Source organism: Heptranchias perlo, chromosome 8 (assembly GCF_035084215.1).
Source record: "Heptranchias perlo isolate sHepPer1 chromosome 8, sHepPer1.hap1, whole genome shotgun sequence".
NCBI lineage: Eukaryota > Metazoa > Chordata > Chondrichthyes > Hexanchiformes > Hexanchidae > Heptranchias > Heptranchias perlo.
The window spans coordinates 62550228-62563816 of record NC_090332.1 but is presented as its reverse complement, the minus strand read 5'-3'; the positions used below and the strand labels follow the sequence as shown (position 1 = coordinate 62563816).

The following is a 13589-nucleotide window of genomic DNA, read 5'->3' as shown; positions in this document are numbered from 1 at the left end:
AAGTGATAAAAGGAACAAGGAATGTGATAAGTTAAAACATGTGTTAACATCGGGGCATGACAGGGTCTATTGCCAAATTAAAAGTTCTACACACTAGTGCACGTAGCATAAGAAATAAAACAAGTGAATTAAAAGTGTAAATTCAGCTAACAGGGTGTGACGTAGTGGGCATCACTGAGAACTGGCTACAAACAGGAGATAAATATTCCAGGTTATAAGGCCTTTAGAAAGGACAGGGTTATTGGAAAAATGATGTCGAGATGCCGGTGATGGACTGGGGTTGACAATTGCAAACAATTTTACAACACCAAGTTATAGTCCAACAAATTTATTTTAAATTCCACAAGCTTTCGGAGGCTTCCTCCTTCCTCAGGTGAACGGTATGGAAAATTTTTGGAAAATTATTGGAAAAAGAGGAGGAGTAGCCATATTGATAAGGGACACTATTACAGGATTAGAAAGAGGGGATATCAGTAAGGGTGAGAAAACGTTATGTGTGGAATTGAGGAATAAAAAAGGATAGAAGACTTTGGTGGGAGTGGTTTCTAGACCTCCAGATAGCAGTGATAAAGTAGTGAGATACATAAACATGGAGATCAGAGAAGCCTGTTGCAAAAACAGAGTGGTTATAATGGGAGACTTTACTACTCACATAGACAGGGGGGAACAGAACAAATCGAATGCCAAAGACAGTGAATTTCTTCAGTGAATTTAGGACAGTTTTCTGGAACAATATGTTCTTGAACCAACAAGAGAACAGGCCGTATTAGATTTAGTAATGAGTGATGAGCCTGAACAAGTCAATAATCTAACGGTGAGGGAACATCTAACTAAGAGTGACCATAATATGACTGAATTCGCTATTAGTTTTGAGAGGGAGAAGGGAGAGTCACGAACCGAGGTTTTAAATTTAGGTAAGGCTGACTTTGGAGGAATAAGGTAGGAATTGACCACAGTAGACTGGGCAGATCTATAAACAGATAAAACTGTAAAAAGTCAGATAGCCAGATGGTGAAGGATAGAATACTAGAGCCGAGACTTCAGTTGCTTCCATGCTTTTATTCTCAGAGCTCCCCTTTATGCATCGTGCCCCCCTAGTTAAGCTCCTTCCTATAAATGGCTACAAGAGAATCTCCAATTGATACCCACCATCTGAATACAATTAACACTAATTGATATAAATCACATGGATACAATTATCAAAAACTACGGTGGGAAGTGTAAGACAAAAAAGTATTTGGTAGAATAGAAGACCTGTATATACCCCTAAAGGGCAAGAGCTCTATGTGTGTAATTAAACAACCTTGGTCAACAAGAGAAGTGAGAGAGAGTAAAAAACTAGAAGAAAGGGTTTTAACAAAAGCAAAGAACAGTAGAGATACCACGGACTGGGAGAGATATAAAGACGGCAAGGGGATACAAAGAAAGTAGTAAGAGCTGCAAAAAGGGAATACGAGATAAAGCTTGCATGGGGTATCAAGGACAACACTAAAGATTTGGCACTGTGGCTAAACTGTGGCAGATGGAGTTCAATGTGGGAAAGTGAGGTCATCCGCTTTAGACCTAAGAAAGATAGATCAGAGTACTTTCTGAATGGTGAGAAGCAAGGAACTGTGGATGAGCAGAAGCCTTCGGACTGGAAGGAGATATACGATGGTGTTCCCCAGGGGTCAGTACCAGGACCACTGCTTTTCTTGATATATATTGCACTTAGGTGTACAGGGCACAATTTCAAAATTTGCAGATAACACAAAACTTGGAAGTGTAGTGAACAGTGAGGAGAATTGTGACAGACGTCAAGTGGATGTAGACGGGCTGGTGGAATGGGCGGACACGTGGCAGATGAAATATAATGCGGAAAAATGCGAGGTGACACATTTTGGTAGGAAGAATGAGGAGAAGCAATATAAATTAAAGGGCACAATTCTAAAAGGAGTACAGGAACAGAGAGATCTGGGGGTATATCTACACAAATCATTGAAGGTGGCAGGGCAGGTTGAAAAAGCGGTTTAAAAAGCATACGGGATCCTAGGCTTTATAAATGGAGGCATTGGGTCGATGTTAGGATGGCCGAGCGGGTGCGTTGGGGGGTGGGGGGGCTCGTAAAATCGGGGAATCCCGGAGCGGGTCCAGAGCCCGGCTCCAACCCGCCCACTTCCGGATTCTCCAGTGATGCGTTCGGGTGCGTGCGCAGCTCCCGCATGCGGGACTCCCACCGGCAATTAAAGTCGGCGGGATGACAATTTAAATACTTACCTAGTTGAGGTACTTGACAGGCCTCATTGACAGGAGATTTTGGCAGGGCTGCAATTTTCATGGATCCTCAGCGTATTTTACGTGCTGTGGGAAACATTCCCTGTTGGAGCAGACGTGTTTCAGCCAGCAGCCAGTGGGAAATGCAAAGGATTTTTTTGACAGTTGGGGGGAAAACCTCATTTATTACAGCAGGGCACTCTGTCACTTCAGACAAAGTTTTGGCTGCAACACCTTTGTCTTTCCACTCAAAATTATTAATTTATACCCTAAACTCTGCTGTGCAAACACATTTACCTACTTTGCGGACCCCCTCAAACTCACACCGTCAGGATGGGGGCCGCCATGGCTGCATTCATCACTTCATCCGAGGATGAGCAACATCACCAGCCTCGCCAGGCATGCCGTCCACCTCCGCCACGTGGAGCTCCACAACACAGTGCTGCGTCACAGGCACCTGCACAAAATAGTCTTGCAAGTACACATACACCCACTGTAGGGTGACCCAATGGGTGGCATCAAGTGTGGGTGTTCATGGAGAACCTCATGAAAGGGACTTATTGCACAAACCAGTCAAGAATGGCCAAGAGTGGCAGTAGTGGTAATATATAATGTAATAGTTAATGAAAGTTGAACCAAAATCAAATATAAATAAAAAACATGACAAACCGTCAGGCACCCTTATGCAGCCCCTTTGAGCTCACAAAACCTTTGCCTTGTGCTTCCTACTACTCATACGTGATGCATCCCCTGTGGTTGCAGCAGAGGTAGTGGCAGGTTGGGTGAGGGTGATCATGAAAGAGATGTATCAGAGGGTGGGTATGAGGCAGAGCCATGAGACTGTATGAGGATTGGGTTGAGTGGTAGTGGTGGGATGAGTACTGGGGAGGTGAGTAAGTGCAGGTAAGTTGAGAATGAGGTTTGAGTGGGTGAGAGGAGTGATGTGATAGAGTAGTGTTGGCAGTGCAGAAGGAGTTGTGGAGTGGGGGCAGTGATGTGGAAGACGGAGTGTAGGAGAATGAGTAAGTGTGCACACTTTGGCTGACCTAGTTAGGTTTTTGAAGTGCTTCCTGCACTGTATCCAGGTGCGGGATATGTTGCTGGTACTGTTGACCTCCTCTGCCACCTCGAGCCAGGCCTTCTTGGTGGCAGAGGCAGGCCACTTCCTCCCATCAACCGGGTAGACGATCTCCCTCCTCCTCCTCACCCCATCAAGTAAGACCTGGAGTGAGGCATCATTAAACATGGGTGCAGCCTTTCCCCTGGGCTGCTCCATGCTGTAATTTTGGCTATTTGCTGCAGGAGCAGCATTAGAGGACTGCCCCTTTAAATAGGGTTCCTCCAGCTGACAGCCTGTGATGCGGGTGCGCAGTCCGCCCACAGCGCAGGTTTCCAACAGGAAACCCGGAAGCCAAGGTAAATGGCTTCAATTTACTTGTGATCGCGTGGGGAACCCACCGATTTTACTGGGCGGGTTACCCACGTGCCCAGTCGACCCCCCACTGCCAACCCACCTCCCTGGTAATATCGGGGCCATAGAGTATAAAAGCAAGGCAGTCTGATGAACCTTTATAAAACATTGGTCCGGCCTCAACTGGAGTATTGTGTCCAGTTCTGGGCACCGCACTTGAGGAAAGATGTGAAGGCCTTAGAGAGGGTGTAGAAGAGATTTACTAGAATGATTCCAGGGATGAGGGACTTTAGTAATGTGGATAGACTGGAGAAGCTGGTGTTGTTCTTCTTGGAACAGAGAAGGTTGAGAGGAGATTTGATAGAGGTATTCAAAATCATGAAGGTTCTAGACAGAGTAGATAGAGAGAAACTGTTCCCATTGGTGGAAGGGTCAAGAACCAGAGGACATAGATTTAAGGTAATTGGCAAAGGAACCAAAGGTGACATGAGGAAAAACTTTTTTACACAGCGAGTGGTTAGGATCTGGAATGCACTGCCTGAGGGGGTGGTGGAGGCAGATTCAATCATGGCCTTCAAAAGGGAACTGGATAAGTATTTGAAAAGAAAAAATTTTCAGGGCTACAAGGATAGGGCGGGGGAGTGGGACTAGCTGGATTGTTCTTGCACAGAGCTGACATGGACTCGATGGGCCGAAGGGCCTCCTTCCGTGCTGTAACCTTTCTATGATGATTCTATCACTTAGGGGTCCAAGTACAGAAATCACTAAAAGCTAGTGGACAGGTACAAAAAATAATTAAAAAGCTAATGGAATGTTGACCCTAATCTCAAGGGGACTGGAATACAAAGAGGTGGAAGTTATGTTACAGCTGTACAGAGCTCTGGTTAGATCACATCTGGAGTACTGAATTCAGTTCTTGGCACTGCATCCCAGGAAGGATATATTGGCCTTGGAAAGGGTGCAGCACAGATTCACCAGAATGATACTGCGGTTAAAAGGGTTAAATTATGATGCCAGGTTGCATAAATTTATTACAGAAGGTTAAGGGGTGATCTAATCGAGGTGTTTAAGATGATTAAAGGTTTTGATAGAGTAGATAGAGAGAAACTATTTCCTCTGGTGGGGGAGTCCAGAACAAGGAGGCATAACCTTAAAATTAGAGCTAGGCCATTCAGGAGTGATGTCAGGAAGCACTTCTTCACACAAAGGGTAGTGGAAATCTGGAACTCTCTCCCCCAAAAAGCTGTTGAGGCTCAGTCAATTGAAAATTCAAAACTGAGATTGATAGTTTTTTGTTAGGCAAGGGTGTTAAGGGTTACGGAACCAAGATGGGTAAATGAAATTAAGATAGATCAACCATGATCTAATTGAATGGCGGAACAGGCTGAAGGGGCTGAATGTCCCACTCCTGTTCCTATGTTCTTAAAAACCCGACAGGTTCATTAACGTACTTCAGGGAAGGGAACCTGCCACTCCCTTACCTTATCTGGCCTATGTGTGACTCCAGTCCAACACTATGTGTAGACTTCAAGAGGACATAGACAGGCTGGTGGAATGGACGGACACATGGCAGATTAAATTTAACGCAGAGAAATGCAAAGTGATACATTATGGCAGGAAGAACAAGGAGAGGCAATATAAACTAAATGGTGCAATTCTAAAGGGGGTGCAGGAACAGAGAGACCCAGGGGTATTTGTGCATAAATCTTTGAAGGTGGCAGGACAGGTTGAGAAAGTGGTTAAAAAAGCATACGGGATCCTGGGCTTTATACACAGAGGCATAGAGTACAAAAGCAAGGAAGTTATGTTGAATCTCCATAAAACACTGGTTTGGCCACAACCGGAGTGTTGTGTCCAATTCTGGGCACAGCACTTTAGGAAGGATGGGGTGAAGGCCTTAAGTAAATAAAGAGAAACTATTCCCATTGGTCGAGAATCAAAAGACACATATTTAAGGTGATTGGTAAAAGAAGCAAAGGTGATGTGAGGAAAAACTTTTTTACACAGCGAGTAGTTCTGATCTGGAATGCACTGCCTGAAAGGCTGGTGGATACAGATTCAATCGTGGTTTTCAAAAAGGAATTGGATAAATATTTGAAAGGAAAAAATTTGCAGGGCTACAGGAAGAAATCAGGGGAACGGGACTAACTGGATTGCTCTTGCAAAGAGCCGGCACAGGCTCGATGGGCCGAATGGCCGCCTTTTGCGCTGTAACGACTCTCTATGATTCTCTGATTCTATGACTCTTAATGCTTTTAGACCAAGTAGGGATAGACGATACGTGCTGCCTTTTCACTGTTGCTCATATCCCACTAATAAATAAAAGGCTTGCTTTTGAACACTGTGAAGTGACTTTATAGGATCATACAGCACATTTGGCCCATCGTGCCTGTGCCAGCTCTTGGAAAGAGCTATCCAATTAGCCCCAATCTCCCGTTCTTTCCCCATAGCCCTGCAAATGTTTCCTTTTCAAGTATTTATCCAATTCCCTTTTCAATGTAAATATTTAATCTGCTTCCACCACCCTTTCAGGCAATGCATTCCAGATCATTACAACTCACTGGGTAAAAAAATTTCTCCTCATCTCCTCTCTGGTTCTTTTGCGAATTACCTTAAATTTGCGTCCTTTGGTTATCGACCCTCCTGCCAGTGGGAAAAGTTTCTCCTTATTTATTCTATCAAAACCCCTCATATTTTTGAACATCTTTATTAAATCTCTCCTTCACCTTCTCTACTCTAAAGGAAATAATCTCACAGAGATTATCCATGTAGGCTTTATAATGACACAGTAGGATTCTAGTGCACTAATGCATAGCACCTGCACCTCAAACTCCTTCCTCCAGCTGTTTCAGTGGAGTTATTAACCCAGCAATGAGGGACCAATGTTAAACCAAGTCACATAAAAATATAATCAGAGTTCAGGACAGGGCCTGCAAGGTCAGTTTTGGGGGGTGCAATCACCCCTAGTGTTATCTGTGGAGCAGCAATCGCTTCCCCATAGTTCCTCCCCACCACCTTGGTCATCTACCTTTCAGAGGGGAGAGGTGGGACGGGGAGGAAACTGGTGGAAGAGGGGGGAGAAAGGAGACAGTATCAATATGAGGCTAATAAATCACTGGTCTGTATCACTCAACCACTGCACAACTCAGATTATCCGAGCAAGTGGCAGAAAATGGAGTGAAGGCTCCCCTCCCGTACCTTGGTTAAACAATGGCAGATAGTCACATACTGCCGGGTTTATATCCATGAAGTAAATGGCACTGAAGTTGTCCACACAAGTGTTCCTTACCATAGCTTCACAGATTAAATTCCCCATATTGCATTCCCGATTCCTGCATTCCTCAGTCGTTCCGTTCAGATAGACCAGTGTTTCCCCAATGACTTCCTTTGAATAATTGGCAAGTGCTTTTTTCCAGTTGTTCACATCTGCCAGCAGCGCCTCATCTGAAGGTAAGACGGGAGATAAAGTTTTAATGCCATCGATTTATAGAATTAAATGATATTCCTCACCAGTTTTCTCCTTTTCTCCTCAAGACGTTGACTCCTTGCCGGGGTGTGGCTTTACGGTTGCCCTTAGCCAAGGCAGCATTATTTGAGCGTGACCCTTCGCAATGAGCGTCAGCAGGCTATTCAGCCGCAGGAGGCACCATGTCCAAGCCCCATCCTGCTTTCCCCCTAATGGGAACAGCGATCAGAAGCAGGGACTCTGGTCGGGAGTGACGAGGTAATGCCAGGAGCAGCGAACTCAGCGCACAGAAATCACAGAAAATTTACGGCACAGGAGGCCATTCGGCCCATCGTGTCCGCGCCGGCTGAGAAATGAGCCACCCAGCCTAATCTCACTTTCCCGCATTTGGTCCGTAGCCCTGCAGGTCATGGCTTTTCAGGTGCACATCCAGGTATTTTTTAAATGAGTTGAGGGTTTCTGCCTCTACCACCATCTCACGCAGTGAGTTCCAGACCCCTACCACACCTGGGGTGAAAAAGATTTTCCTAATTTCCGCTCTAATCCTTCTACCAATCACTTTAAATCTATGCCCCCTGGTTATTGACCCCTCCACTAAGGGAAATAGGACCTTCCTATCCACTCTATCTAGGCCCCTCATAATTTTGTACACCTCAAGCAAATCACTCCTCAGCCTCCTCTGTTCCAAGGAAAACAACCCCAGCCTATCCAATCTGTCACCATTGCTAAAATTCTCCAATCCTGGCAACATCCTCGTAAATCTCCTCTGCATCCTCTCCAGTGCAATTATATCCTTCCTGTAATGTGGTGACCAGAACTGTACACAGTACTCAAGCTGTGGCCCAACTAGTGTTTTATACAGTTCCAGCATAACATCCCTGCTCTTACATTCTATACCTCGGCTAATAAAGGAAAGCATTCCATACGCCTTCTTAACCACTTTATTTACCTGTCCTGCTACCTTCAGGGATCTGTGGACATGCACTCCAAGGTCCCTCACTTCCTCTACACCTCTCAGTATCCTCCCTTGCCTTGTTTGCTCTCCCCAAATGCATTACCTCACACTTCTCCTAATTGAACTCCATTTGCCACTTTTCTGCCCATCTGACCAGTCCATTGATATCTTCCTGCAGTCTACAGCTTTCCTCCTCACTATCAACCACACGGCCTATCTTTGTGTCATCCACAAATTTCTTAATCATGCCCCCTACATTTAAGTCCAAATCGTTAATGTATACCACAAAAAGCAAAGGACCTAGTACTGAGCACCCCACTGGAAACAGCCTTCCAGTTGCAAAAACACCCGTCGACCATTACATTTTACTTCCTGCCACCGAGCCAATTTTGGATCCAATTTGCCACATTCCCTTGGATCCCATGGGCCTTTACATTTTTGACCAATCTGCCATGTGGGACCTTGTCAAAAGCCTTGCTAAAATCCATGTACATCAATTGCACTACCTTCATCGATCCTCCTTGTCACCTCCTCGAAAAATTCAATCAAGTTAGTCAGACAAGACCTCCCCTTAACAAATCCGTGCTGACTGTCCTTGATTAGTCCGTGCCTTTCTAAGTCACAGTTTATCCTGTCCCTCAGAATTGATTCCAATAATTTGCCCACCAGCGAGGTTAGGCTGACTGGCCTGTAATTACTCGGTCTATCCTTCGCCCCCTTTTTAAACAATGGTACAATGTTAGCAGTCCTCCAATCCTCCGGCACTACGCCTGTATCCTGTGAAGTTTGGAAAATGATTGTTAAAGTCTCTGCTATTTCCTCCCTGGTTTCTTTTAACAGCCTGGGATACATTTCATCCGGCCCTGGTGATTTATCCACTTTCAAAGATGCTAATCCCCTTAATACTTCCTCTCTCACTATGTTTATGCCATCCAATATTTCACACTCCTCCTCCTTAACTTCAATCCCTGTATCATCCCTCTCCTTTGTGAAGACAGATGCAAAGTATTCATTAAGAACATACCCACATCTTCCACCTCCATACATAGTTTACCTTTTTGGTCTCTAATAGGCCCTACTCTTTCCTTAGTTATCCTTTTGCTCTTAATGTATTTTATAAAACATCTTTGGGTTTTCTTTGACTTTACCTGCTAATATTTTTTCATGCCCTCTCTTTGCTTTCCTAATTTCCTTTTTAACTTCACCCCTGCACTTATATACTCCTCTAAGCTTTCCGTAGTATTGAGTTCCCGGTGTCTATCATAGGCTTTCTTTTTCTGCCTTATCTTACCCTGAATGCTTCTTGACATCCAGGGGGCTCGAGATTTGGCAGCCCCTCCCTTTTTCTTTGTGGGAACATGTTTACCCTGAACCCCTTGAATCACCCCTTTGAATGTCTCCCACTGCTCTGACACTGATTTACCTTCAAGTAGCTGTTTCCAGTTTACTTCTGCTAAATCTCTTCTCAGTTTAGTAAAATTGGCCTTTCCTCAATTGAAAACTTTTACTCCTGCTCTGTCTTTGTCCTTTTCCATGACTATGCTAAAACTAACTGTATTATGATCACTACCACCAAAATACTCTCCCACTGCTACTTCTTCCACCTGCCCCTCTTCATTTCCTAGAACTAAATCCAGAACTGGACCCCCCCTCTCATTGGGCTTGCTGTATTCTGGCTAAAAAAATTCTCCTGTATGCAATTTAAGAATTCTCTGCCCCCATCATGTTCTACGTGGGGGTGAATTTTCATCGGGGAGGGGGATGGAGGGTTTCTGATCGTCCGCTGTAATTTCGGTAGAAGGTCCACAGAAATCCCGGAGAAAGAGCATAAATGGTGTTGATGCTGTTTCTCTGGAACTCCCGGCGAGGTTATATTGGACAATCGGGAGAATCCCCATGGGAATTCACCCATTGAAGCTTAGCTACCCGCTGGCTGAAGTCCCTGAGCTATCCAGGGGCCATCAGTTATATTCTGACGCTGCCAACTGTGACTATTATGATGCTGAATGTCGCTTCTTTGCTATATCGGTAAATTGCTCTTTGCTCTCATTTAATGGGTTCTAAAGACCTGCTCGGGGTGATTTTATACTCCCAGCAGGAAACTGTGTTCTCAGGGAGTGCAATTCAGAGAGAATGATACCGCACTGTAGCCCTGATTCTCCAACTGTGCTCCCTGTGAGCCCAGCTCCCTTCGGGGAACACAAAATCACCCCATCCCCTTCTTAGCTCAACCAGTGAGACTAAACTCTGTGTGAAAATCACTCCCTTAGTGATCGGAATCTCTCATCAGAGGCTCCAACAAACAAAAGTGAATCACTTCCCACAACAGAGAGACATAAATGCTCTTCCATTCTCAGTTATTAACTCACCCATTGTGTGATTTTTTTGAAGCTGGACTTTCCCTTTTTATGAAGTCTGACTTAGACAGATAAAGAAAAAAAGAAAGACTTGGATTTATATCACACTGTTCATGACCTCAGGACGTCCCAAAGCGCTTTACAGCCAATGAAGCACTTTTAAAATGTAGTCACTGTTGTAACGTAAGAAACATGTCAGCCAATTTATGTACAGTAAGGCCCCACAACAGCAATGTGATAATGACCAGATAATTTGTTTGTGATGTTGATTGAGGGATAAATATTGGCCACGACACCGGGGAGCACACCCCTGCTCCTCTTCGAAATAGTACCATTGGATCTTTTACATCCACCTGAGAGGGCAGTTTATGTCCACCTGAGGGGGCAGATGGGGCCTCGGTTTAACGTCATCCAAAAGACGGCACCTCCGACAGTACTGCACTGGAGTGTCAGCCTAGATTTTGTGCTTAAGTCTCTGGAATGAACTTGAACCCACAACCTTCTGACCCAGAGGCGAACACCTTACACAGTTTCAGTTACCACTCTTGGCCAAGCAGTGGGAGTGTCGACAAAGCAGCCTCTTCAAACCGAATTTTCTAGCCCATTCATTCAACAACAATAACAACAACAACTTGCATTTATATAGCGCCTTTAACGTAGTAAAACGTCCCAAGGCGCTTCACAAAATTTGACACCGAGCCACATAAGGAGGTATTGGGACCAAAAGCTTGGTCAAAGAGGTAGGTTTTAAGGAGTGTTTTAAAGGAGGAGAGAGAGTTGAAAGGCAAAGAGGTTTAGTGAGGGAATTCCAGAGCATAGGGCCTAGTCAGCCAAAGGCATGGCCACCAATGGTGGAGCGATTAAAATCAGGGATGTGCAAGAGACAAGAATTGGAGGAGTGCAGAGATCTCTGAGAGTTGTAGGGCTGGAGGAAGTTACAGAGATAGGGAGGGGCGTGGCTACGGAGGGATTTGAAAACAAGGGATTGAATATTAAAATCGAGGCGTTCCCAGACCGGGAGCCAATGTAGGTCAGCGAGCACAGGGGTGATGGGAGAACGGGACTTGGTGTGAGTTAGGATACGGGCAGCAGAGTTTTGGATGAGCTCAAGTTTATGGAGGGTGGAAGATGGGCGGGCAGCCAGGAGAGCATTGGAATAGTCCAGTCTGGAGGTAACAAAGGCATGGATGAGGGTTTCAGCAGCAGATGAGCTGAGGCAGGGGCAGAGACGGGCGATGTTACGGAGGTGGAAGTAGGCAGTTTTGGTGATGGAGCAGATACGTGGTCGGAAGCTCATCTCAGGATCAAATAGGACGTCAAGGTTACGAATGGTCTGGTCAGGGAGAGGGATGGAGTTGGTGACTGGGGAACGGAGTTTGTGGCAGGGACTAAAGACAATAGCTTCGGTCTTCCAAATATTTAGTTCGAGAAAATTTTTGCTCATCCCGGAGAAGCAATGTAACAAATGGGAGACAGTGCAGGGGTCGAGGGAAGTGGTTGTGGTGGTAGAGCTGTGGGTCATCAGCGTACACGTGGTATCTGACCTTGTGTTTTCAGACGATGTCGCCAAAGGGCAGCATGTAGATGAGAGATAGGAGGGGGCCAAGTATTCAGCGGGGATGTACTGAGCTGGAGTTGAAGAAGCCAGTTTTCAGGTAGACCGTGTCACAAGTAACAACAACAAACATGTATAAACTGAGGCCCCGCCTGCCCTCTCAGGTCGACATAAAAATCCCATGACATTATTCGAAGAGGAGGGGAGCACTCCCCAGTGTCCTGACCAATATTTATCCCTCAACCAACATCACTATTATGTATCTTAAATACAAAGCAAATAAAATTTAAATATGAAGGGAAAATCAAATAACATGATGTAGCCAATGGGGACCATTAATACACACATGGGTCGGACTGCAGAACTGTGGATAGTTTGAATGATTGGTGCATGAGACTGAAGTTAACACTTAGATTCTGTCATCTTCAACCAAAGTCAACTCTCCTCAAACAATACCGAACATAAACTTCAATCAGTCTGCATTTAAATCCAATCTGCTTGAATTCTTTTAGTTGCACGTTGTCATATCACAAATGCACCTTTTAGAAAAGTTGCTCCACAAACTGCATTTTTTTCTCCGCAATGAAATGTCTTCCAATCAATGTCTAGGTGTAATGTTACCTTGAGGGATGCTGCTGTCCAACAGTATTGGATTTCCCTCAGCTTTGGTCACCATTCCTTCATTGTTGAAGGTCACTTTTAGATATCCAAGGTACTTTCCGTATGCGTAAGCCTGTACGACAGGAACATCTTTGTCATCGTCTGACCGAACCATGTACGGGTAAGGACCAACAGGGATATTATTGGAAGGAGCACTGCCTGTCAAGTTAAAACAAGCAATATAAGCATTGCAGACAGTGTGGACAGCAAAAGTTATTTATCCCCTCATTTGATCCTTCCATTCCACAACCAAGGTAGGTGGCCTGTTCACAGCTCTGTCGATGCCTCACTGCATTCACCAGGGGAAAGAAAAGAAAGAACTTGTAGTTATAAAGCGCCTTTCATGGCCTCAGGGCATCCCAAAGCACTTTACAATCATTTATGTACTTTTGAAGTGTAGTCATTGTTGTAATGTGGGAAACGCGGAAGCCAATTTGCGCACAGCAAAGTTCCACAAACAACAATGTGATAATGACCAGGTAATGTGGTAATGTTTTAGTGATGTTAGTTGAAGGATAAATATTGGATTGGACAACGGGAAAAACTCCCCTACTCTTCTTCAAATAGTGCTGTGGGATCTTTTACACCCACCTGGGAGGGTCTCTGTTGAACATCTTATCCAAAAGACAGTAGATAAGAACATAAGAACGTAAGAAATAGGAGCCCCTTCAGCCTGCTCCGCCATTCAATATGATCAAGGCTGATCTATCTCAACTCCACTTTCCCGCCCTATCCCCATATCACTTGATTCCCTTAGAATCATAGAATCACAGAATGGTTAAAGCACAGAAGGAGGTAATTTGGCCTATCGAGACCATGCCAGCTCTTTATTAGAGCAATCCAATTAGGCACATTCCCCCGTTCTTCCCCCGTAGCCCTGCAAATTTTTTCCCATTAAGTATTGATCCAATTACTTTTTGAAAGCCACGATT

General features: G+C 44.8%; 1 protein-coding gene across 1 annotated transcript in view; it reads right to left on the bottom strand.

Annotated features, from left to right (window-relative positions):
- Positions 1–13589, bottom strand: part of LOC137324643 (5'-nucleotidase-like) — a 78223-nt gene that overhangs the window by 22302 nt on the left and 42332 nt on the right. The window contains exons 4-5 of the mRNA XM_067989186.1: positions 12619–12816; positions 6954–7108 (exon numbers count right to left, since the gene is read on the bottom strand). Coding sequence (XP_067845287.1) covers positions 6954–7108; positions 12619–12816 — 353 coding nt within the window. The remainder of the gene's footprint in view (positions 1–6953; positions 7109–12618; positions 12817–13589) is intronic.